Genomic DNA, 25,569 nt, shown 5'->3' with positions numbered 1-25,569 from the left:
CTCCTTTAGCTGCGTTCCCTGCAGCGCTTCCCTCTGGGCATGTCTCCACAGCCAGCATTCCCACCCTGCTCCCTGCAGCGCCTCCTGCTGGGAGAGGCTGGGGCTGCAGTCACAACGATCTCATCCGCAGTCAGGGCTCCCGCTCCCTCCCTGCTGAGCTCCTGCCGTGCTTTGAGGGAGGAACTGGCTGGGACAGAGCTGTGCAAAACGCTATTGCTAAGCAATGCTGTCGCCTCTCAGACCTGCCGCCTGCTCTAACCCACCTCCATCCTTCTCCTAGTCCTGGCTGAGCTCTGGAAGCTGATGCACGAAGTGCAGGTGAAGTTTGACATCGAGTCGCACTGCCCCTGCAGACTGAGCATCCTGAGCAAGAGCCTCACCGACAACACGAGGGGCGGGCAGGTATGATTCAGGGGTAGGGGCGGGATGGGTGTAGGGGGAAAGCAGCCAGAGTGGGGTCTATTGGGATGGGATGGGAGGGGGCAGGGAGAACACGGGGGGGTGGGGGAGGCTGGATGTAAAAGGAACTGTGTGTCTGAGTAGGAGACACCCCGCTTGGCATTCAGAGGGGTGATGGGGAGCAAGCAATGGTAGCAACAGAGGTGTATCCATAGTAACTCCAAGCACCCGGCATGCCCAGAGAAGCACCGTGCGGGAGCAGTCGTGCTGGGGGTGCTATGGGTGGGGGCCTGAATCTCACTCCCAGCCATGTACCCCACTGGCAGGGGCTGCTCTTGTCTGTAATAGATGGGGTATCCCATGATAGCAGGCCCCAGCCTGCTGGGCTCCGTGGGGCCTGGGGTATCAGTGCCTTTAGTCGCAGTTTGATGTCTGGAGGAATAGTTATGGAGCCCTCCTGGGAGGGAGGCTAGAGGGAGCAAGGCTGGGAGATGGTCCCACCTGGGGCGCCCTCATGGACCCCTCACTTTGGATGTTTCAGAAGGCGGAGATGGGGAACCTGACACCTTTGCTACAACCTGCCTGCAACGGAGAGACAGATGGGTCGAGGGAAATCAAGGAAGGTAGGTCTCGCCGATTCTGTCTCTGCTGCGTGCACAGAAGGATTGGACGCTCTCTGTGCATGCCACTGATGCAGCAGGGAGCAAACCAGCCCTCCTCCTCTGCAGCCTCTGGGAGGCAGAGGGGATGGGTGAGGCGGGCCGGGTGCATGTGCTGTACCACCTCTGTGGGAATAGAAGACACCACGGGAGAGGTGCGAGTCCCCAGTGTACATGGGAAAGCAGTGTAACCTGGGTCAGGACTGGGAAAGACCCAGGGCTTGGGTAGTTGTGCGTGGGGGGTGAGGGGGGGGGCAGGGGAGGAGCTGCAGGACCAGGACTGAGGTGCAATGTGGAGTTCAGGGGCTGTAGGGCAGACTACAGAGCTGAGAGAGAGACCCTTGCATGGCTCCTAACGGTACCTGCTCTGTGCCTGGGGGAGCAGGGTCTCCTGCGGGCACCTATGGACTTGCTGTTCTGCCCTTGTGGGACGCCCAGCTCAGAGTCCCCTGGGGGAAGGGTATCGGTGACATCTCTCCAACCCTTCCCCTTTCGCCCCCCATCCCTAGAAAGCCCAGACTCCGTCCACCCGCTGAGCGAGCCGGGCCCTAAGGGTACAGTGCAGACATCCACTCTCTGCGAGCTGTTGACCTCTACGGCCGTCAGGCTGTGCCTGGGGCAGAACGGCATCCGCATGGCATTCGCGCCCGTCTCCCCGGCCTTGCCCAGCGTGAGTACAGGCCGTTCTTTTGCTGGTTCTACCGCTGGGGACCTCCCTTCAGACATGGGCTGGGCCTCCCACTTCCAACACCTGGATCTGAGCTCCGCAACTTAGGCCCCCCAGTACAGATTCCGATCCAATCCCAGATCCAAGCTACGTGCCCCAGGCCCATCTCCAGGGTGAATGATCCCGGGTCCCCGAGGTTGGATCTCATAGGGAGATTGGCTCCGACGGGGCTGTGCTTACTTCATGGGAGGGATTATCAGTCACGTCCCCGGGGAGAGGGGCCTGGGAAAGGGGTAGGGTGGTAAGGATGCCGTGGAGACACTGGGGTTTCAGTCTTGGTCCTTTGCCCTCACAGGACAACAGGATCACCAACATCCTGGACAGCATCATTGCCCAGGTGGTGGAGAGGAAGATCCAGGAGAAGCACTCAGAGTGTGAGCTGAGGAGCCCCAGCCCCCCTGAGCCGCAGGTCTCCCACTGCATCCTGGCCCCGGGGGGACTCCTGTGGCTTCATGATCCAAACCACTCCTGCAACTACAAGCTCTTCCAGGAGCACTGGAGGCAGGGCCAGGTAGGGACAGTAACACCAGCACCTATAGTCTCGAGGGATCTCTCTGGGCTGTCTCCTCAGTCCCACCCCATCCCTGTCACCTGTGTGCTTTGTTGCATCAGTGCCACACCAGAGCCCCACGGTCCTTAGTGATGTGCTGGCCCGGGGGCTGTCCAGGCTGTTCCCTCAGCTCAGTACCACACAGAGAGGAGGGCTTTTCCCAGGGCTGCTGCATGGGGAAGGGGCTTGTTCTACCACCCCACTGGGGTTGCTGTTTGAGGGTCCCCTGTTGAAGGGCTGGGAGCAGCCTTGTCTGCCCCTCTGCACTCCCCCCAAGGGTTATAGCATTCCATTCTGGCCCCCCATGCCCTTCTCCCTGGGATGACGTCTCCTGCACACTCTCTAGGCACGCTCCAGCCCGGTAACCTCCGCCTCCCCTGTGCTGCCCCCCCGCAGCCTGTCTTGGTTTCAGGGCTGCAGAAGACACTGAAGAGAAACCTGTGGGAGCCCGAGTCGTTCTGCCACGAGCAGCGGGAGCAGGAGGTACAGGCGGTGAACTTGCGAAGCCAGCCGGGCTGGACAAGGATCAGCAGCAAGGACTTCTGGGATGGCTTTACCTCCAGTGCCAGTAAGCAGCTGAGAGCTTGCCGGAGGGTTAGCATGGAGGCGGGGCTGGCTCCATTGGGCACCTGCAGGTGGGGTGGGGACTGTTGTACCGCGGCTTGTTAGAAAGGAGGGTGCTGGGTCTCAGGGCAGTGCCTAGTAGACAGATGCCCACGTCACAAACCCAGCACTAACCGCACTCTACCCCCTAGAAAGGGTCCCTCCAGGGCTGGGCTGAGGCCTGTTGGCAGGACAGTGTGGAGAGGAAGCATCTGTCCTGTGTGTACAGAAGCTACCAGTCTCCAGGGCGTGGGGGGAGAGATCTGGCTCCTTTCTGCTGCAATAAAGTCAGTCTGAGTTTAAAAAGGCACAAGGGAACCAGGGTTATTTATCATCCCTTCCCCATAGTGCGGACAGGACAGACCCAGCCAAAAAATAAGGCTTGGGATAGCATGGGCAACTGCAGGGACCTACCATGCACTTCTCTAACAGTGAGCGTGGGCACCAGCCTCTGTGCTCTGGCTGCATGTGGAGGGGAAATTCACTTGATACTTGCACCGTCCTGCTGCCGGGGAAGGTCTGATGCTTTGAGTTACAGCGGGAGTAAAGCTGGGGGAGCAAGGCAGGCTTGAGGTGCGCAGGGGCTCTGCCAGGAGAGACACCCTGCTCCCCGCAGCCTGCATAAGTGGGAGACCCAGTTGTCTGTAAGACCCTGCTCTTCCTTTCCCTACAGAATGCCTGGAGACAGAGAACAGCGAAGGGAACCTGCTCAAGCTGGAGAGCAGCTTTGGGGACATGCCAAGGTGCAGGTATGTGGATACTGGGGGCAGAGAGAAAGCTACCCACTTGCCTGCCCCCGGCTCTCCCTCTCTGTGCCGGCTCACCCACCCATGGTTCCCCCCACTCCGCACGGCTTGCCCACACCCTTATCCTATCTTCCCACTCACCTGCACCCATCCTTGCCTCTACATCCACTCCCTCACATCATCTCCTCCCCACTTTGTAGGGTTAGGACCCTTCCAGGTTCACCTCAGTGTCAGAGCTGGGACTGGACCTCAGGCCGGTGTGCAGGCCACTAGCCATTAGCATGGAGGTACATGCCCCCACTGCACATGGTTGGTCACCGTGGAAGTGCATCTCTCAGTGAACCTGCCGTGATTGGCAGCCGCTACATGGGTAGCACCTTCTACTCCCCAGGTGAGCGCCCAGGCCTGGCTTTTCCAGATCCCCTGGGCTACCTCCTTGCATGGGCAGCCCCAGAGCCATCTGGGGAAGGAGACTTAGCTTAGAGTGGCTTTAGCTCCCAGGGCTGAACCCGCCCCTTGTGTGAGTGCAGGGCTGAGCCAAGCTGTTGAGGCCCCCTCTGCCTGCCACTTTCCCAGTAGCTTGTAAGCCTGCCGCTGCCATGGGATGGGGAGCGGAAAAAACAGGCCTTGTTTTTCACATCCATGTGTTTTTATTTTGGAAGGAGGTGGCGAGGAGCTGGCAGGCGGCTGGGGCAGCGGCAGCCCCTGCCAGGACCTACCTTTTCCACTGGGGCACAGGGAGTATTCTCGGTCTGCTGGCTCTGTGGCTGTAAGCGATGGTCTCCTCACAGCCTCCATGCCACGGCCTCGCCTCCTTCCCTACCATTACAGGAGTGCACTCTGGGGTCCCGAAGGAGGGAAACCACAGCACAATACACAGGGGCTCTTTGGACTTAGCTTTTATGCAGCAGGGCAGCCCCCACTGCAGATCCCTATAACAGGGTCCTGTAGGGCAGCACCCCACATGGGAGGGAGACTCCAGCTCAGCCTGTTCTCAGAGTCCTGCACCTTATTGCCCTGCACCATGTCTCATCCGTCACACCGGCACACAGCTCTGCCCTGCTGACTTCAGGGGTGGGGTTCACACTCATTTTAGACTGAGGATCAAGCTCCCAATTCTAGGAAGGCAAGAGGATTTGGGGAGGGAAATCCCAAGTGCTGTCCTGACCCCACTTCCCGGCTGAGACTAGGCCCCCAGAGATCAGTCTCGGGCCGAGTCCGTCTCTGCCTTCTCACCCTTCAGGGACGGCCCGATAGCATCTTGTTACAACATCTGAGCGTATCACTGGTTTGTATTAGGGACAGGCCAAAACAAAAGCCATTTCTGTGAACAAACCCTGATCATTCACCGTACATATCTCCTTCCATCCAAGGACCTCAAAGCCACAGAGACACATTGACTAGTCTTTGTAACCATCCTCTGAGGCTGCCTTCCCCCCATGTTACAGACAGAGAAACTGAGGCATAGAATGCTCACAGAAAGAGTTGATGGCAGAGTGGGGAATAAAATTTCCAGCCCCCCCTGCTCTGACCACTAGCCCCCACTCCCCTTCCCAAGCTGGGAATGGAGCTCAGGAGCCCTGACTTCCAGACCAGCCCCTCCCCAGGTGTATGCGGCCGTTCGAACTATGGCATAAATGCCTTGATTTCACAGCTTCATAAGCTCCGTAGTACGGTTGGGGGCATTCCCAAGTTCTGCCCATGCCTGTGCCATGGTTGTTTCCGTGAGCAACTGATGCAGTGCAAAGGGATAAAGCTGAAAGGAGCGCCTAATAAATGAAAGGGCAAAGTCAGCGTGTAGGTGCCATCTGTGACCTCCTTGCTGATTTGGGTAGGCTACGTGGCTGGGCAAGGATCCCCGGGCAGGCTCTGCCACCTTTGAGTAACCAGGGGTATTTCAGATTTTTGTCAATAACCTCCCTAGCACCCCGCAAGCCCAGTGCTTCTGTCTGTTACGCTGCTGTAATACAGGGGCGTCCCCCTGCAGTTAGTGGCGTTTCAATGGGTTAACTGGGAGAGGAAAATCTGGCCTGTTATTGTGGGCCGTAACGTTTCCCAGTGCTCTTTAAAACCCAGACCCAGTCAGTGTGTCCACACTTCAAAGAAAGGGGTGTTCTTAACTTGGGTTGGCCAACGTGGGTTCAAATAGCAGGGAAGACATTGCAAATCGGGTTAGCAGCTCACGTTCAACCCCAGGCTCCCACAGGCTTTAACCTGAGCTGAGTTGCTGTGTTTTCCCTGCTCTATTTTAACTCAAGCCAGGTCACCGCAGTAAGGCTGTGGGGCAGGAACCTGCAGGAACAGTGTCCTTGCACTTTTGGCTTTGTATGCACTGTACAGGCAAAGTCATGCCGCATGGCGGACACCGTTTTATACAGAAACATGCTGTGGAGTCTTACTGGTGGAGCAGGGTCACACCAGCAGGGGCAGAGTACCTGCACTTAAAAAAGTCAGGAGCACACCCCCGGCTGACCTGAGTTAAGAGCTTTTTTGCAGTGTAGACCTACTCAGTGTGGCGGTGTGTGATTTCCTGCAGGCTGGCTGCAAGCTAGGGGAAGGAGTCACCTTTTCGGCACCCGTCATTCCTTCCTATTGTCTGTTCCTCAGAACATGCTCCTGTATGATAGAGTCTGAATGCCCAGGGCTGGCCCATCGGCTGGGAGAATGGCAGCAAAACGAGCTGCGGGGGGAGAGAGTGACATGCTCTAGTTTGGGGAGTTACGAGTCTTCTCCTCTCTCCCACAGGGCTGAAAACCTCTATGCCAGTTTGCCGCTGCTGGAGTACTGTGGGCATGATGGAAAGCTGAACTTAGCCTCCTACCTGCCGGGTAGCCAAGGCAGGCAGTGGCTGAGTCCCCAGATCTGTGCTGCCTATGGTTTGTCCTGCTCTCCACTTGCATTTTAATTAGCTCTTGTACTGCCTGTATGTCTCAAAGTGCTTCGCAAAGCAGGGCAAGCCTCATTATCTGCCACTGACAGGTGGGAAAACTGAGGCAGAGACTTAGCCAAGGCCACATGGACTCCGTGGAAGATAGAACCCAGGAGTCCTGACTGTCCGTCCGGTGCCTTATCCTCACTGCCCTGCTTTGGTGCCTCTGTATTTACAAGAGGCTGATCTGTTTCTCTGCTGGTCTCCAACAGAGCCAATAGATCTGCTTGGGTTCCCTAGCGGGGAGTTACCATGTTATCAGTCCCATTTATTACACATGTTATGGTAGTGTCTAGAGACCCCGAGTGAGATCAGGGCCCCATTGTCTAGGCGCTGTATGCACACAGGCTTGTTGTCTCTTCATTAAAGCTCTGGAAACCACAGTATCCTCTTTTGGGAAACAGCAGAGGCTGGGAAGCAGCCTCTTCCTGGCTCAGATGAGGGAGCTGCTGGGCCAGTGCATGAACTGAGCTGAATTCTCATGGGACATTTGCTCCCGATTCCCAGGTGTGGCCCCCGAGGACAGGACCGTTGGGACCAAAAACCTGACAGTGGAGGTGACCGATTCCATCAGCGTCTTGGTGTACGTTGGGGCGTACCCACTGGATGGGCACAGTGTCCAGAAAGGTAGGGCTCCAGGAACTGATTGGGCTCCAGGTTGCTGGCAAACCACCACCCCCAAATACCCGTCCCTTTGTGCCACAGAGATTCTCCGGAGGGCGGAAGAGGATGGAGTCGATGACGTCCTTAAGGAGCGGCTCTGGGACATGAGGAACTGGGCAGGAGCCCTGTGGCATGTCTTCCGAGCAGAGGATGCTGACTGCATCAAGGGGTTCTTACAGAAGGTGAGTGATTCTTGCAGGGGCCTGTGCCCAGAGTCCATTCCAGATGGGCCCATAAATCTACTTCCAGTACTTCTCCTCCTAGGACTGCACCCAGGGTCTAGTCTGCATGTGTCCCACTCAGCCCTAGGCTTCTCTGCTGAGATTTCCCACAAAGGAACCCCAGGGCAGGGCAGCAGATTTTTGCAAAGCTGTTGACTGAGACCTGCCAAACTCATCTCATGTCCGCTCCACCCTTTCCCCTGGCAGGTGTGCAAAGCCCAAGGGGAGGACAGTGTGACCCAGCTGGATCTGAACGGCCACAGGAGCTGCTACCTGGATGCGTCTCTGCGGAGGAGGCTGCGGGAGGAATGTGGCGTGAGCGGCTGGACCCTGCTCCAGTTCATGGGGGATGCAGTGCTGGTGCCAACAGGGGCTCCGTACCAGGTCAGGAGCCTGGCTCTGTTTCACTTTAGTCTTCTCCCCATAACAGTTGCCCCTGGGTAGGGGTAGGGTGCCCCTATTAACTGCTACCCCCTTTTACCCTAACCAGAGCTGAGAGTCTCCTTCTTAATAATAACGTCTAACTCTTATCTAGCACGTCTCATCAGCACTCCAAGCACTTTACAAAGAGGGCCCATGTCATTATCCCCACTTTACAGATGGGGACACTGAGGCACGGAGAGGGGAAGTGATTGCCCAAGGTCACCTAGCAACAGTGCTGGGAATCGAATCCTGGTTTCCTAAATCCCAGTGCCCTCCCCACTAGGTCACGCTAGCTCCTAGGGGGCTTTTTATCCGTGCATTGGTCAGCTGGCGCAGGCAGCGTATCCCCATGTCCGGATGCCCAGTCCCAAGGTGATACTCTCTCCTCTGGCAGGATGGTGTCTTCCCACCCTTCTGATGCTGCCCCGGCACCCCTGGGCTCCCTCACGCGCTCTCCTTCCCCCACGGCAGGTGCAGAGCCTCAGCAGTACTATCAGCGTCATGCAGAGATTCCTGTCACCGGAGAACGCCGCCCGCTCGGCACGGCTCGTGGCCCAGGCCACAGACCCTGCCGGCACGGCACAGAGACTTCATGCACAGGTCAGGAGCTAGCCTCCCTCCCCACGACCACCGTCCCACCTGTGGGGGCTCTTGCTGTAGTAATGGGTGCCTGGCTCAGCTGGATGGGGTCAGGAAAAGTTCTGTGGGCTGCCATCTGATCAGCTAAGCAGAATCCCGCCAGATCAGCACATGGATGGCAGATCTCCCCAAAAGTCTGGCTGTTGGGGATTCACTCCTGAATCCAGGGGTGCTGGGGGCCCCCCAGAGTGCTGAAAGCAGAGGGGGTCTTACCATCTGTGGCCATTAGAACCCAAGTAATTTTTGCAAGAGACAGAGTATTAACCCTGGCATCCTGCATGCCCAGATTTCAATGTGGGTAACTACACTCTGCCTCCTTAAAATCCCCCTGCAGTTTCAAGTGAATACAGGATTGTACTTTGCTTCCTGCCCTAAACTGTTGTGCAGCGCTGATGTCCACCAGCGGTTGTGTTCTACCCTGGAGCTGGCTGCATTTTGGTTTGAGGCGAAGTGGCTTCTCTGTATAAAGGGCCTGATCTCGCCTTCCTTAGGCTGGCTCAGCTCTGGTGTTATTCCATTGTTTTCAGTGGAGTTCCTCCTGCTTTACATGGATGTGAGGGAGAGGAGAATCAGGTCCATTGATGCAAAGAGCCTTGGGGTCCTTTCAGCTGAGCTGCTCTATAGGGGTGCAAGGAGTTACACTGATGCCTTCATGACCTCGTAAGCCAGTGTCTGAACCCTGCTTCTTTCCCTTCCCTTGCAGATGGACAGCCTGGTTTATGGTGCTGTGAGGGACGCAGTGGGGACCCTGCAGGGCTACAATTAAGGCACTGGCAGGCATGCAGCGTGGAGACGGAGGACTGGCTTCAGACCGGGGCCTCTAGGAGTCCAGGAGGAAGAATTGAAACGAAGGGGGCAGCAGCACAGGATTCCTGGGGAGCCCCACATCCGCCTATCTGGATGGGGAGTGGCTCTTTGGCACTGACTGTGACAGGCCAGGGTTGTCAGGCTGAAGTGACCAGAGCGCAGGGCCTGTAACGAGGAAGATGGCTGCTGGACAAAATGCGGCCAAAGCATGCTCAGGCCCAGCCACTCCCCTGCTCCAGGAAGGGCAGAAGCTGTGACGCGGACAGGTAGGAGGGGATGAACCACCTGAGATACCATCCTCCCAAGTGATGCGACCCCCAGCATGTTCCATGCAGCTCCTGCCAGGAGCCAGCCAAGCGCCAGTGAGTCCCACGGGATTCAAGCTTCCAGCGACCCACGGGACTCCTTGGGTTTCTCTTGCAACCGTTCTGTACTGAGCACTTGTCCTATATGCTGCTGCCGGCTGTACCAGCTCCACCTACCCCGCAGAGCCCGTGCCGTGCCCACACGACGTCACACCCGGTGCTTACTCCCGTGGCGTCCTCCCGCTGCTCGCCCTGGCGACGTCACACTTGGTGCTTACTTCGGCGATGTCACGCCACGGTGCTCGCTCCCGGGGGCGGCGCGGTCTGCGGGAGGGACCTTGGCCAGGTCTCCGTCCCAGCAGATCCTCTCAGGGTGGAGGCGAGGGCCAATGGGCCTAGGGGTGGGTGAGCCATGGAAATAAACGGCTGAGACGAGTCTTCGAGGAGACACGGCCGACGTCGCATGCAGAATCGATGTCCATTTAATTGTCATGCACTCCCCTTCACTGGTGTCTCGGGGCTTGGGGTGGGGCTTGGGGGTAGGGGGAGCTAACCAAGGGCACTGGAGCCTCCCACCTCAAGACCCATCAGCCAACAATGCCATTGCACTGGTTTGAGACCCAGATCTCCACCCGGCCTTCCCCGCTTTCCCCACCTCCGTGTCCATCTCTCCTCTGTGGCCACTGCTGGCTCCCTGTGGACTGAGAATCCGGATCATTGAGGGGCCCGACCCAGTGAGTCTCCCTGAACCCTACAGGAGTGTGTGGACAGGTTAGGGGGTGGCACTAGTGTGTGTGGGAGGGGGGCATTTCTGAGGCCTTTGTCTAGTGACAATATTGACCAGACCCCCACTCTCCTAGCCATGCCCCCTTGTTCTCTCTCCCCAGTCCCTGGGAGCAGGCTGGTATGACCTGTCTCCCTAACTGGGGAATGGAGTGGGAGGGCAGGTCCCACCACCCAGCTGGGGTGAGGAAGGCAGACAGTCTGCTGCTCCCCAAATCCCCTTTCCCTTGCCCTTGCTGCCCTCCTCCCCCTGGCAGCAGACACCATTTTAATTGGTGCATCAAACAGGTCCTCTGGTTTATTCCACTCTCCTGTCTGCCTGCATCTCTCCAGGCCACGCTCTCATTGCTCTGCAGGGTGGCTGAGTGAGCTAAGTGGGGCGAGGTCATGCAGTAATTGCAACAGCCCATCCTGCCTGGCTGGCGGTCCCTCCCAGCAGGAGTAACAAAGGCAGGAGAAAGGTGGCACATGCACTTGTGAGGTCACCTCCCAAGGGGAGCAAGCATCTGGGCTCTCCCTAGAGCCCTGCGGACCAATGCGGAGAGGCCTGGACCACACAGGAGGTTGTGGCTTGGGCGTAGGGTTGCCAATGGTCCCTTATTACAGGGGACATCCTATATTTTTTCATCTCTGTGCAACAAGATTGGGAGTTGCTGAGTGCTGCAAAGAGCAGCAAGAAATACCCCTGGCAAGTGTAGGTGAGTACTGCTGATTATTATTAATAATGATAATATCAGGAGGAGGGGTGAGGTGGGAGTGCTAAGAAAACAGTCCCTTATTTTTGAAATACCATGTTGGCAACCCTACTTGGGTGGGGAGGTCACGTCAGCTCTCTGCTCTTTCTGCACCAGAAAGGGTGGGAGGCTGCTTCTGCACTCTCAGGCTCTGCCTCGGTTTCTCCCTCTGCCATGGTCTCAGGCAGCACAAGGGCGGCCTCAGCTTGTGCAAAGGAGTGGAGCCTCTCTCCTCCCCCAGTGCCTGTGAATCGCCGGAGGGCCTGTTCCCATCTGTTCTCTGCTACACCAGTTGGCAGTGTGCGTGGGGAGGAGGCCAAGGGATTAAAAGTCTCTCTGGTTTAGCAGTTCCCTTTGTAATTAAACCTTAGGGCCCGGGCTGCTGCTTAACCCTTTCCAAAGTGTGTGGCAGGCCAGAGGCCACTCTGCCGGTGCAGGAGCGGGAAGGGAATGGCCAACTTAGAAACCCCCTCCCCAATACACAATGGCGGGGAAGCTGCATGTAACTCCCTGCTGGGGATTCCAGTGGCATAGCCATGCCTGGCCTGAGCAGGATGAGGGTGTTCTGGGGCACGGAGAGGTACTGTTCTCTCAGTGCAGGGCTGTGGTGCCGTTCATGTGAATGGGGGACCCTGCACAGGCAGCCAGGGGCCATTCTCATACGCAGCAGGTGAGTGACCCGTTTCCTTGCTAGCTCTGCTGCCCTCCCACCTGTTGGCATCATGTGGGATGCCCACGGTGGCGCTGCATAGTGACATCACTGGAGATGCTGGTGGTGATGGGCATCGTGATTTGTTGCAGCTTGTGATGAGGTCATAACAGAGTCTCATCCGAGTTGTGACACTGCACTGGCTGGCCGTATTTGGGGCATCATGGCCTCGGCTTGTTCTGCTGGCCTCACACCAGGAACTTATTCTGATGATGTCGTGGTGTGTAGTGTTTTCGCATTTTTGCTTCCTTTGATGATGTCATGCCAGGGTTCATTCTGTGTCCTTTGGCTCAGGGCTCGTTTTGATGTCGTCACACAGAAGGTTTGCCCTGATGATGTTACCACACTGGTCATGATCTCCCAAGGGATGTCCATTGGGATTATGGCATTTGGTGCTTGACATATCGGTAGCAATGCTCTAAAGAGTGCCAGTTCTCTCCCCAAAACCGCCAGGCCCTTTGAGGGTCCAGTTCCCATGGCAATGGGCCCATCTCATGGATGGGGCTCTCGGTGCGGCCATCCTGGGAAGGATGGTGTAATATGGATACAGCAATGGGCTTGGCAGTCAGGGCTCCTGGGTTCTATTCCCAACCGTGAGAGGGGAGTGGTGTCTAGTGGTTAGAGCTGGGGAGACTGCCTGGGAGTCAGGGATGAGGATCAGAGCAGGGGTAGGAGTCCAAAATCTGAGTTCTGTTCCCATCTCTCCCTGACCTGATTGTGTCAATAATGCTGAGTGGGGACTTGAGCGCCCTGATGTTCCTAAAGCACTTTGAGATCCTGGGGCAGGACGGGCTGGCAAGGGGAAGTGTCAGATTTCCATGTTTGTTGCTCCCGACGGGCCCAGTCGACAGCCCTGTACACAGCCCCCCTGGCTGCCCTGTCAATGTTCTTGTTTCCCTTCTGGCAATCCACAGCCCTAGCCTGGCTGGATGACTCACTGCCCTTTGGGAGCTCAGGGAGGAAGGGGGAATCCCGTCTCCCACTCCTGTTTCCTTTTTAGGACAGTTCCTCCAGGCCACTCCAGACCTGGGGCTCCTTCCAGTGCTAGAATCCTCCAGTCTCGTCAGCACCCTCTGGACAGCAACCGTGCAGCAGCCCGCCAGCTAAAATAAACTCCATCCTCCCGAGCCCCTGCTCCGCCCTGCAGATGTGGAAGAGCTGAGAGCTTAGCCTGCAAGGGCGGGGTCAGCCAGGGTCAGGGAGGATAAAGCAGCCAATCCTATCAGATTAAGAGCCGGCCATTTCAGGCTGCTGTGAATTAGACACTGTCAAGTGAGGCGCTTGGGTAAGTTTAGCCCAGATGCTCCTGTTGGCTGCTGGCCCGGTGAACGCTGCCATGCGTGGGCCAGTGCTGCTATGCTTGGCTGGGCCTTGCGCTCCCCCCTCTTTCCACAGGCATCTCCAGCCGCTTGCGACTCTGGATTGGGAGGCCAGGGCTTGATCCCGCCCGCTAGCTGGGATTTCCCTTTTTCCAGGAGACAAAGACCCTGTGAGTGAGGCAAGCAAAAAGCCTCAGAAACGCTGCCCCTGGCTCCAGGCATTGGAGCCGAAGGAAGGGTGGGGAGGGTTCAGAGACTGATGGTGGCAGAGGGAACTTCCACGACTAGGTGGATACTTCAAAACCAGCCCTGCATGGTAGCCCTTCCCATCCTGCAGCTAGTCAGTGAAATGAGTTTGGTGGGGCTGAGGCCAGTTCCCACTCATTCTTGTTTGTATGACCGAAATGCCCAGGAGCCCCCCTCATGGATCAGGACCCCACTGGGCTATGTGCTGCACAAACAGACCAAAAAGTCAGTCCCTGCCCCAGGGAGTTCATAGTCGAAGCAGGCCTTGTCCTCCCCTGCTGTCAGTCTCATCAGAACAAGCGCCAATCTGGGAATCAGACATGCCTCACGTGTCCCTTCTCGTCCCACGATCTCAAAGAGTTCACAGACAATGGGCTCAGCCACACAGCCCCTCGACAAGGTAGCTGAGTACTGCTGTTGTCTAGTTCTCACAGCAAGTCACTGACAGAGATGGGAACAGGACCCTGGTGTCCTAACTCGTAGACTGGTCTCCTTCTCTTCCCCGGCTCCCCGCCACTTGAGATGAGTACACTGCCTTGTGTGTGTGTGTGGGGGGGGTCCTAACACACTTTCCAAGGCCACTGTGCTTCTGGAAAACAGAGACAGTTGCTGTTCTATCCCCAGCACGGCCTGTATACCCAATCTCCCTCCGAATTGCTGTCCCTGGTGCACTCAGCACTGGCTGCATACCTCTCCCCTTCCCCAAGCTTTCTCTCCACGTCTTTCCTTCCCCCTCATCTCTCCTTCTCACTCACCTCAGTCTTCCTGCCTTGTATCCCTCCCTCCCCTGCTCCCCGTTTCCTACCCAGAACAAAACTGTCCTCATTCTTAACTCCACCTTTTCTCTTTGGACCGGGATTCCCGCTCACAGGTGTCCCTGGGCTCTGGGTGTAAGGCAGTGGTGTGCCCCGGCCAAGTCAGACAGTGTGTGAATATATGGGGGTGAGGGCAGCCCTGCGCTGCGTGGCTGGTTGGATGCAGGGGAGGCAGAGTGCATTTCATCCAGAGTTCCTACAATCAGTGTTAAAAGGAGCCATCCTCAATAAACTATTGGCAAGACATGATTGGGTGTGTTGATTTATGGGGGGATAGAGTGGGGGGCTCGGGGGAAGCTGACCTGCTTGTTGGGGGCTAGGCAGTGCTGTTACCTGTCATTTAACGAGCACAGCTTATGCGGGAAAGGGTGCTGGTGCCCTTTCTGTACCTCTGAGCTCCCTGACTTCACCTGCTAACACCAAGGAAGCCCTGTCCTGGCTGTTGTCAGAGGGCAGGCATGAGGGTTTGGGGGATGCCGCGAGGCCCTGGTTCTCCCACTTTCCGGGGGCAGTGATGCCAATGCTGTCCCTGGCGTGACGGCTGCAGCCAGGAGGACGTGGGGGTGGGCCAGGGGGAGCCCATGGGTTTTCAGACCCACTCCCACCCCCTCAGAACCCCAGCTGGGGAGCCCCAGGAGAAGGAGGGCAGGCATAGAAGGGCGCGGAAAAGCTCTCGGATTTGATGCTACCCCCTGTACCCTGGCTATCCCCGGCCCGTGGAGCTATGCCCCAGGAGCAGCTGGCACTGCCCTCTTACCCCTCCCCAGGGAGGGGGCCCCAGGGTCACTGGGGTGTCGGGGGTGACCCTGCGCCCCCAGGGCAGGGGGCCAGGGTGGCCACGTGTCCCTCTGGAGGCCGCCCCAGAAGACTGCGACCCTTTTGGGCACGCGGCCCCTTTAAGGAGCAGCTCCGCCTCTCGGCCGTGGGCAGCCTGAATGACAGCGATCCCGCCCAATGGAAGGTGAGCGTGGTGTCTCGGCCGGCCAATGGGAGCGGAAAGCTGCCAGCCTCTTCCGGGGGGGGGGAAGGGAGCTGAAACGGCCAGGAAAAGACGAGTAAGTTTGGGGGGGTCTTGACCCCGCCCCCGGGGGTCCCTCCCTCCGGCCACCCCCCCCAGTTCCAGCCTTCCCCTCCCAGCCCCCGGGGGCCCCTCCCTCTGCCCCCCAGCTCCAGCCCCCGGGGGCCCCTCCCTCTGCCCCCAACCCCCAGAGACCCCTCCCTCTGCCCCCCAGCTCCAGCCTCCCCAGCCCCCGGGGGCCCCTCCCTCTGCCCCCCAGCTCCAGCCCCCGGGGGCCCCTCCCTCTGCCCCCCAGCTCCAGCCTCCCCAGCCCCCGGGGGCCCCTCCCTCTGCCCCCCAGCTCCAGCCTCCCCAGCCCCCGGGGGCCCCTCCCTCTGCCCCCCAGCTCCAGCCCCCGGGGGCCCCTCCCTCTGCCCCCCAACCCCCAGAGACCCCTCCCTCTGCCCCCCGGCTCCAGCCTGCCCAGCCCCCGGGGGCCTCTCCCTCTGCCCCCCAACCCCCAGAGACCCCTCCCAGCCCCCGGGGGCCCCTCCCTCTGCCCCCCAACCCCCAGAGACCCCTCCCTCTGCCCCCCAGCTCCAGCCTCCCAGTCCCCTCCAGTTCACCCAGCCCCCGGGGGCCCCTCCCTCTGCCCCCCAACCCCCAGAGACCCCTTCCTCTGCCCCCCAGCTCCAGCCTCCCCAGCCCCCGGGGGCCCCTCCCTCTGCCCCCCAGCTCCAGCCCCCGGGGGCCCCTCCCTCTGCCCCCCGGCTCCAGCCTGCCCAGCCCCCGGGGGCCTCTCCCTCTGCCCCCCAACCCCCAGAGACCCCTCCCAGCCCCCGGGGGCCCCTCCCTCTGCCCCCCAACCCCCAGAGACCCCTCCCTCTGCCCCCCAGCTCCAGCCTCCCAGTCCCCTCCAGTTCACCCAGCCCCCGGGGGCCCCTCCCTCTGCCCCCCAACCCCCAGAGACCCCTTCCTCTGCCCCCCAGCTCCAGCCTCCCCAGCCCCCGGGGGTCCCTCCCTCTGCCCCCCAACTCCAGCCTCCCCGCCCAGCCCCCGGGGGCCCCTCCCTCTGCCCCCCAGCTCCAGCCCCCGGGGGTCCCTCCCTCTGCCCCCCAACTCCAGCCTCCCCTCCCAGCCTGCCCAGCCCCCGGGGGCCCCTCCCTCTGCCCCCCAGCTCCAGCCCATCCAGCTCCTGGGGCCCCTCCCTCTGTCTCCCAGCCCCCCTCCATGCTCCCCAACCCCCAGGGACTCCTCCCTCGCCTCCCCCCCCACCAGCCCGCCCAGCCCCCGGGAGCCCCTCCCTCTGCCTCCCAGCCCTCCCCCCAAGTCCCCTCAGCTCCCAGGGGGCCCCTCCCTCTGCCCCCCAGGTCCCAGTTTCCCAGTTCTCAGCGTGTCCCCCCTCCCCTATGCCACACTCTGACCCCTCTCCCACTCTCAGGGGTGCCCCCTTTTTCTTGCGCACCCCAAAGAGAGGTGTCAGTGCAGAGGGTTGGGGATATTTTGGGAGCAAACCTCCCGTGGGCTGAAGCGTTTGCGTTTCAGCCTCACTGCCGCTTTCCACCAATAACCTGCCTTCCCTGGGACTGGGGAGGCACAGTTGAATATTTGGGTGTGGGGAGAGATCTGCCCTTCTGAAGCCCCCATGTCACTCCCCGCCCCCCACATCCCGCTCTCTGTGTCCCTCTGGTCCCCCAGCCCCGCTTTCTGGGCCTCTCGGGTCACCCTGCTCCCCTGGCACCACAGCCCTCTGGTGCCCTCCTGTCGCTGCGCCTTGTGCCACTGAGCTGTTGTGGGGTTTGCTGTGTTGCAGCCATGGCCTGTGGTGCTCTGGCGGAGGAGCTGGATGCCGTGCTGAGCGGGAGGGGTTGGGAGGTGCAGGAGAGGTACGACTCTGCCCCTGTGCCCGCTCACCCTGTCAGAGTGCGGAAGACCGCCTGCTACATCGTCTTGGCTGTCCTGCTTAACGACCAGGTGAGGGGTCCCTGGAGCACTGGCTGGGGGAATCAGAGTGACGGCTGGGGGGTTTCCTATGGTGCCCATCACCATGGCATCCAGTCACTGCAGGGTGAGCATCCACAGTCCAGAAAGCGCTGAGCACTCAACGCTACGCTCTGAACATCAGGCTCCTTCAAGCTTTCATAGTTTGGGTCCCCAGAATGACTGGCCACTCTTGAAAACTGTGACCTGTGTTTTAAAATTAATTAGCACTAGTATGACCCTCTTAACAGCTTTGTTTGAAAGCACTTTTACAAAGGGGGGCTAGTCCCTCCATGTTACCTTTAGGGAAACTGAGTCATGCACAGATGAGAAATGACTTGCCCAATATCACAGTGGGTCAGTAGCAGAAGGTGGAATGAGACCCAACTTCCTTATCTGTGTTACTAATAACACTGTTAAATCTCCTTTAACAACCAAGGCAGGTCTACACTAGAAACTTTTCCTGGCATAGCAACATCAGCTAGAGGTGTGTGGTGTGTTTGTTTTTTTTTTGGTTTGGTTTTTTTGCCAGGGTGGATTGATTTAAATCAGTCAGCAGGGAACCTCAGTTTAACAGATAAGTTTTAATCTGGTTTTGCCTATGTATGTTTTAGTTACTTTCCTAACAAAGGTTGATTCTCATTGGTTGGTAGTGATGAAAACACTGATTTGCAATTAAATAAATCTTTAAGTAAACTTGTTTCTTTTTGCTAACCAGGAGAATACCATATTTAAACAGTTTTATCGCTTAACATACATTTTATTTAAATTCTTAATTTTTACATCTTTTATTTAGAAAGTGGTGAATGATGTGGCATTTCTTATACAGTAGAACCTCTGAGTTATGAACACCTTGGGAATGGAGGTTGTTCATAACTCTGAAATGTTTGTAACGCTGAACAAAACGTTATGATTGTTCTTTCAAAAGTTTATAACTGAACACTGACTTAATACAGCTTTGAAACTTTACGATGAAGATGAAAAATGCTGCTTTTAACCATCTTGATCTAAATGAAACAAGCACAGAGTTTCCTTACTTTGTCAAATCCTTTTTTAAAATTTTTCTTTTTAGTAATTTACTTTTAACATTATACTGTTCTGTATTTGCTTTTTTTTTTCCTGTCTCGCTGCTGATTGCATACCTCAAATTCCAAATGAGGTATGTAGGTGACCTGTCAGTTCATAACTCTGAGGTTCTACTGTACTAGAAAGTGTTTCTCAACAACTGGTCCATGAACTGGTGCCAGTCCCCGAGATCTCCCTGACACAGTTTAGGGAGGCAGCAAGCCGGTCCCTGGCATCAAAAAGCTTGAAAAACACTTTCCTAGAGGATTTAATTTTGTTACTTGTGATTTGTGTCAACCTCTATTTGGATGGAAATTGGAATTCAAGTGAAAATGCACAAAAAACCATTTTAAAATTGTTTTTTGTTAGTTAAATAAATCTCCCTCAAATGAGTTGGGAATGGGAACAGGAAAAAAAGTTTATCAAAACAAGTTTTGTATTTCAAACCAACTGGTTTACGAAACAAAGGAAGTATCTGTTGTTAGTAAACTGAAGTGACTTTTTCTGGTCCATGTCCTTCAAAACTTTAGAACTTATCGCTCTCATCCTTATGCCTAGTGTTTATTTGTAGAGTTGCGGGGGGAGGAGACAAACATTCATACTTTTACCACTCCTGGTTGGTTTCTTAAGTTTGAACTGAACTAATTGAAATGAAATATTCTCTCTGTACCTGCTGTAGTCAATGATTTACTTAATAAAAGGCTAAGCTGTGAAAGGCTGTCAAAAGCTGGGTTAGCATGTCCGCAAACTCTGGTTGCAGGTGCTTCGTCAGTGACTTCCACTGTTTCAGTGGTTTGACTTTACTTTAAACCATGGCAGCAAACTTGTAATACCCAATACCGTTTTTAATTTAATGTAAATGATTTTAGTAGAGCAGAGTAAGAGTAGGCCTTTATCATAGGCTAACGTCATTTTATAATTAAAAAGAAAAATGAAAAGGAGGACTTGTGGCACCTTAGAGACTAACCAATTTATTTGAGCATGAGCTTTCGTGAGCTACAGCTCACTTCATCGGATGCATACCGTGGAAACTGCAGCAGACTTTATATGTACACAGAGAATATGAAACAATACCTCCTCCCACCCCACTGTCCTGCTGGTAATAGCTTATCTAAAGTGATCATCAGGTGGGCCATTTCCAGCACAAATCCAGGTTTTCTCACCCTCCACCCCCCCACACAAATTCACTCTCCTGCTGGTGATAGCCCATCCAAAGTGACAACTCTTTACACAATGTGCATGATAATCAAGTTGGGCTATTTCCTGCACAAATCCAGGTTTTCTCACATCCCCCCCACCCCCATACACACACAAACTCACTCTCCTGCTGGTAATAGCTCATCCAAACTGACCACTCTCCAAGTTTAAATCCAAGTTAAACCAGAACATCTGGGGGGGGGGGTAGGAAAAAACAAGAGGAAACAGGCTACCTTGCATAATGACTTAGCCACTCCCAGTCTCTATTTAAGCCTAAAGTAATAGTATCCAATTTGCAGATGAATTCCAATTCAGCAGTTTCTCTCTGGAGTCTGGATTTGAAGTTTTTTTGTTTTAAGATAGCGACCTTCATGTCTGTGATTGCGTGGCCAGAGAGATTGAAGTGTTCTTCGACTGGTTTATGAATGTTATAATTCTTGACATCTGATTTGTGTCCATTTATTCTTTTACGTAGAGACTGTCCAGTTTGACCAATGTACATGGCAGAGGGGCATTGCTGGCACATGATGGCATATATCACATTGGTGGATGTGCAGGTGAACGAGCCTCTGATAGTGTGGCTGATGTTAGTAGGCCCTGTGATGGTGTCCCCTGAATAGATATGTGGACACAGTTGGCAACGGGCTTTGTTGCAAGGATAAGTTCCTGGGTTAGTGGTTCTGTTGTGTGGTATGTGGTTGTTGGTGAGTATTTGCTTCAGGTTGCGGGGCTGTCTGTAGGCAAGGACTGGCCTGTCTCCCAAGATTTGTGAGAGTGCTGGGTCATCCTTTAGGATAGGTTGTAGATCCTTAATAATGCGTTGGAGGGGTTTTAGTTGGGGGCTGAAGGTGACGGCTAGTGGCGTTCTGTTATTTTCTTTGTTAGGCCTGTCCTGTAGTAGGTAACTTCTGGGAACTCTTCTGGCTCTATCAATCTGTTTCTTTACTTCAGCAGGTGGGTATTGTTGTTGTAAGAAAGCTTGACAGAGATCTTGTAGGTGTTTGTCTCTGTCTGAGGGGTTGGAGCAAATGCGGTTGTATCGCAGAGCTTGGCTGTAGACGATGGATCGTGTGGTGTGGTCAGGGTGAAAGCTGGAGGCATGTAGGTAGGAATAGCGGTCAGTAGGTTTCCGGTATAGGGTGGTGTTTATGTGACCATTGTTTATTAGCACTGTAGTGTCCAGAAAGTGGATCTCTTGTGTGGACTGGACCAGGCTGAGGTTGGTGGTGGGATGGAAATTGTTGAAATCATGGTGGAATTCCTCAAGGGCTTCTTTTCCATGGGTCCAGATGATGAAGATGTCATCAATATAGCGCAAGTAGAGTAGGGGCTTTAGGGGACGAGAGCTGAGGAAGCGTTGTTCTAAATCAGCCATAAAAATGTTGGCATACTGTGGGGCCATGCGGGTACCCATAGCAGTGCTGCTGATCTGAAGGTATACATTGTCCCCAAATGTGAAATAGTTATGGGTAAGGACAAAGTCACAAAGTTCAGCCACCAGGTTAGCCGTGACATTATCGGGGATAGTGTTCTTGACGGCTTGTAGTCCATCTTTGTGTGGAATGTTGGTGTAGAGGGCTTCTACATCCATAGTGGCCAGGATGGTGTTATCAGGAAGATCACTGATGGATTGTAGTTTCCTCAGGAAGTCAGTGGTGTCTCGAAGGTAGCTGTGAGTGCTGGTAGCATAGGGCCTGAGGAGGGAGTCTACATAGCCAGACAATCCTGCTGTCAGGGTGCCAATGCCTGAGATGATGGGGCGCCCAGGATTTCCAGGTTTATGGATCTTGGGTAGTAGATAGAATATCCCAGGTCGGGGTTCCAGGGGTGTGTCTGTGCGGATTTGATCTTGTGCTTTTTCAGGAAGTTTCTTGAGCAAATGCTGTAGTTGCTTTTGGTAACTCTCAGTGGGATCATAGGGTAATGGCTTGTAGAAAAAGAAAAATGTATTTAATTTAAAATCTCATTTAAATAAAACTTTGTTTTATTTTTCTAAATCAATTTTTATTCACCCTGGTTTTTTTGCAGCATGTCTCTGCTGACAAAAGGCCTTGTGTAAATGCAGTTATACTAGCAAAAAAGATACTTTTTGCCAGGAGAGCTTCTTTTGCTGACAGCAAAAGCATGAAGTATACCAGCAAAACCCCTTTTTGCCAGTATAATCTGCATCTCCGCTCGGGGGGTTTGCTGGCATAGCTCTACTGGCAACACCTAATGTCCTGTTTCTAAGGCCCTGACGTGCATTCCCATTGGTGCTGTGCAAACAACACATAATGATGTTGCACCTGGTTTGGACTTGGTTTCTAGCCATTCTGGTTGTCATGTGCGAATCTGAAGGGTTTGATGGCAGATGTTCTGTAGGGGAAAGTATCTGTGTGTGTTAAAAACTCTTTTCGTTGTCATTTTAAAAAAAAAAACAAACCCAACCTAAACATTCCTTTATCTTCCTTTTCCAAAGCCTAAGGGCTGGGCTGGGCAGTGTAGGGTAGACTGAGAGCAGAAGAAACTGGAAGGTGGGCTCTCTCTGGCTGTGGAGTACTCTCCCAAAGGAAGGGGTAGCAGTCATATTGCCTGGGCCATTTTAAACTTAGAAATACACAATAGTGAACGGTGTGGAGGAACTCGGTGGTTCCTAACTGATCTCACGTTAGGGAGGACACCCCTTAGGTTCCCATGGAAACTGGTGGGACCCACACCTCCTGGGACACTGAAAACTGGACTGGAGAATTGGCCTGTAGGGAGGAGTCTTGCGGAGGCCCTACGTTTTGTTGTAGCTGGGAACAAGGTCCTGTGATTTTTGAGCCCCCCATGCAGCTGGGTGATCTGAACAGGGCTGGTCCCTGCCCATTGGGATGGCTCTATGTTGTGTGACCTGGGATTTTTTTCCCTCTCTCCTAGAACGAGGTGCTGATGATGCAGGAGGCCAAGCATGAGTGCTATGGGACGTGGTACCTGCCTGCTGGGAGGATGGAGCCCAACGAGACCATCCTGGAGGCCATGAAGAGGGAGGTGAAGGAGGAGACGGGGCTGGAGTGTGAGCCTCTCACCCTGCTGGCAGTGGAAGAGAGAGGCTCCATCTGGATTCGCTACGTCTTCCTCGCTCGGCCAACTGGTGCTTCCCCCTTACTCCTACCCCCACTCAGTGGGGGTTGGGGACTAAAATGTGTGGGGATTGCGAGGGACACTGCAGGCAGCAAGCTCCGCCCTGGGCATGGGGCAAGAGGCAGAGGAGCCTCCTGGAGCTAGCCAAAGGAGGAGTGTCGATGTGGGGCTGTGTCCAGCTTGCTGGCTCCAGTTCTGAGCAGAAAAAAAGGGAAGGCGTTCAGAGGAGATTCTCTTCCTACTGCACCCTCCCCCCTATGGCATCTTATGCTGGGCTTGCACCATAACTTCCCACTGAGCCCAAACTGCTTCTGGCGTAGGAGGGGTTAGAACTGGCTGGGGGGCTGTGTGTGGAGAGCCAGGACTGGAATAGCAGAGGGAGCTGCAGCTTATGTGGCTGCACTGACAGAACTGTAGTGGTAGCATGCATGGCAGGGTCCTTGCATCCACTCCATCCTTTCACGAGCACTCCCAGCCGTCTTAGCTGTGGAGCGGGAGGTGTCCATGTTTCCCAGCTCTGGCCATGGCGCTACGGCCTATTGTAGGGATGATGAAGGGAAAACCAAGGATGTGTTATACCCCCAAATCCTCATTCCTTCCCTGGAAAAGAGCCCCAGCTGCCTCCTTAACTGCTTGATTCCTCCCTCCCCGTCCTCTAGCGCCCAGTGATCTGCAGAAATGTAACATCCCTGCCAACCCCTTCCGTGCCCCAGGCACTGCTGCCCAGGCTGCTCTGAGTGCTACACAGACACACACTCTGTTTTCTGCCTAGGCGGGACCTTGAAGGCACCCCGTGTCAGATGCTGAATCCCTCCAAGCCAGGTGGTGGGACAGAGAATCTCCTGCCCTTCCTCTGCGAGCTCGGGATATCCTGCCCCTTATGGACCTTGCTGTGCGATACCGAGACAGCCCATCCTACCCCATGACCTTGCCGGAGGAGATGCCCTGTGCCTTGATCTGCCAGAGGCTCCTGGCTACGTTCACCAATGATGCCGGTGACTTGTGGGTGCTGCTGAGTGCTGTAGGGGCCCCACACCTGCCGGTGTGTGCCCGCACCACCTCCCCCTGCAAAATCCAAAACAGCATCCAGGCAGCAGCCTGCAGCCTGCTGAAGGAATGCTGCCTGCTACCGCAAGTGACTGTCCGGGCCCACGGGGTTCTGGGGCTGCAGCACCTGGGCAAGAATGCAGGGAAATCTGACGGTGTTTGCTTCAACGTGCTGCTGACTGTTACGCAGGGTGACCAGAGCACCCAGGAGACGCCACCAGAGCTGCAGGGTGAGAGCTTCCAGTGGTGGAAGATCAAGGAGAGCAACTTGAGAAGCAGAATCCTCCAGAGGCTCAGCTCGTCAGCCGTTGTCCCAATTCACAGCTACTGACACAGGTAAGCAATGCTGGCTGAGCCCCGCTCTAAGGCTGGTCTGCTCCCCTCTTCACTGATGGGGGAACTGGGACTGGCTGGCCTAAGTCCACAAAGCAAATTGGTGGCAAAGCTGAGAATAGAACCCAGGAGTCCTGCTCCCAGTCCTAGGTTCATTTACTGGGACCTGCTGGGTGGCCTCTTTCACTGACGTACTAGGGTGATAGGTGTCAGTAGCGAACCCTGTAATAATTCCAGGTGAGCCCTTGCTAAAGCCTGTTGAGCTACACCATTACCGTGGATGGAGAGGGTGTCGCGGTGCTGGGTGAGCTGATGCTTAAATATTGCCTTCTCGCTCTTCTCCCACAGGGTCTCATTGAAGCTTGGATTCAGAGACCTTTCCCTGGGCATAGGACACGCCTCACCCCGTTACAGCCATTGGCTGTCCCCACGCAGCCATCCCGAGGATGATGCATGGCTTCACCACAGGGCACGTCCTACTCAGCCGCTGCCAACCACAGACCCATTTCCCCAGCATGGTTATGGAAGGGTGAGTGGAACCCCCTCACTACATCCAGCGGAGGGGGGCACGCAGCACCACGATGGGGGGATGACTTTTCGGGACTTGACCTGACGTGACCTTTGGGCAGACTGCAGCTCCTAAAGCTGAAGTTCCAGCGTCCGGGGCTCTTCCCTTTCATGGTACCGCATGTCCTCAACGCGGGATGCAGAGAGCCGGCCAAGGCAGCTTGTTTACAGCTGGAGCTTGGAAATAAAAAGGGCCGTTTCTCTGTAGTGTTGAATGTTGTTCCTTGCTGGGATTAAAGCAGGGCTGTGTTTGGAAGCATAATGCAAAGTTTATTAGACATGGCAAATGTGCTGTGGAGAATGAGTCAGTCAGGCCCGCTGGGCTCGGTTGGAAGGCAGCAGAACATTCCTGTTCCTTTTGCTCCCTGCTCTGGGGATGGGGCTAAGAACAAGGTGCCCTCTCATGCAAAGTACTTTATGTACAGCCAAGCCTCATACCCCAGGAAGGCTGATAGCATTCCCATGTTAGGTTGGGGAAACTAAGGCACAAAGAAGGAAGTGACTTGCTTAAACCTCACACAGCTGGTCAGTGGCAGTACTGGGAATAAAACTCAGGAGTTCCACCTCTTGGTCCTGAGTGTGTCTGCTAGGACGTGGATGGAGCCTGAAGTTTGCTGGACTCTGTAGAGCTTTTAGCTTCACAGCTGGGCAAGCTGCTCTCATTTTTTATAGGGAACCAGAGACCTCCCTCTGCTGCATGGCCTGAAAGGGGGTTGGACTGTCACAGTTCATGTGAAATGAGGCGCTATGGGAGGTGGGAGCAGCCCTGTGCAGGAGCAAATGTGCCAGCAGCTCTATGGTCAACTTGAGGTTTTGCTCAGAACCGTGATGTACATGTCTTTGTAAAGCATGTGCCCATCTTGAGAGAAGCCCTCATGCCACAGGGGATGGCAGGTTCTGCTGGTCTCCAAAACATGCCTTGAAAGCCATGGCCCTGGTTCCACTTACTGCCTGAGCCCTGCTGAGGCACTGAGAACTGCACTCTGCCTAGCAACGTAGGAGTG

General features: G+C 55.6%; 2 protein-coding genes across 3 annotated transcripts in view; both read left to right on the top strand.

Annotated features, from left to right (window-relative positions):
* The window catches only part of HR (HR lysine demethylase and nuclear receptor corepressor), a 52,060-nt gene extending 41,927 nt beyond the window's left edge, over positions 1-10,133 (top strand). The window contains exons 8-19 of one of the 2 annotated variants that reach the window (XM_084614919.1): positions 281-402; positions 941-1,022; positions 1,568-1,728; positions 2,081-2,296; positions 2,732-2,903; positions 3,612-3,687; positions 6,430-6,560; positions 7,121-7,240; positions 7,319-7,458; positions 7,705-7,881; positions 8,392-8,520; positions 9,263-10,133. In XM_084614919.1, coding sequence (XP_084471045.1) covers positions 281-402; positions 941-1,022; positions 1,568-1,728; positions 2,081-2,296; positions 2,732-2,903; positions 3,612-3,687; positions 6,430-6,560; positions 7,121-7,240; positions 7,319-7,458; positions 7,705-7,881; positions 8,392-8,520; positions 9,263-9,325 — 1,589 coding nt within the window. In that variant the 3' untranslated portion in view covers positions 9,326-10,133. Of the gene's footprint in view, positions 1-280; positions 403-940; positions 1,023-1,567; positions 1,729-2,080; positions 2,297-2,731; positions 2,904-3,611; positions 3,688-6,429; positions 6,561-7,120; positions 7,459-7,704; positions 7,882-8,391; positions 8,521-9,262 lie in introns of both variants that reach the window. The other variant, XM_084614920.1, reaches the window with a different exon arrangement.
* Positions 10,134-15,277: 5,144 nt separating this feature from the next.
* On the top strand, positions 15,278-24,772 carry NUDT18 (nudix hydrolase 18). Its single transcript, XM_084615358.1, is given in 6 exon segments — positions 15,278-15,332; positions 17,088-17,248; positions 22,415-22,628; positions 23,391-23,412; positions 23,414-24,001; positions 24,347-24,772. Coding segments are annotated over 4 exon segments (978 nt in total). The 5' UTR covers positions 15,278-15,332; positions 17,088-17,089; the 3' UTR covers positions 23,997-24,001; positions 24,347-24,772.
* The last annotated feature ends 797 nt before the right edge of the window (positions 24,773-25,569 follow it).

Source organism: Lepidochelys olivacea, assembly GCF_965140295.1.
Source record: "Lepidochelys olivacea isolate rLepOli2 genome assembly, chromosome: 26".
Classification (NCBI taxonomy): Eukaryota; Metazoa; Chordata; order Testudines; family Cheloniidae; genus Lepidochelys; species Lepidochelys olivacea.
The sequence above is the reverse complement of the archived record's forward strand: the minus strand, read 5'-3'. Positions and strand labels throughout refer to the sequence as shown.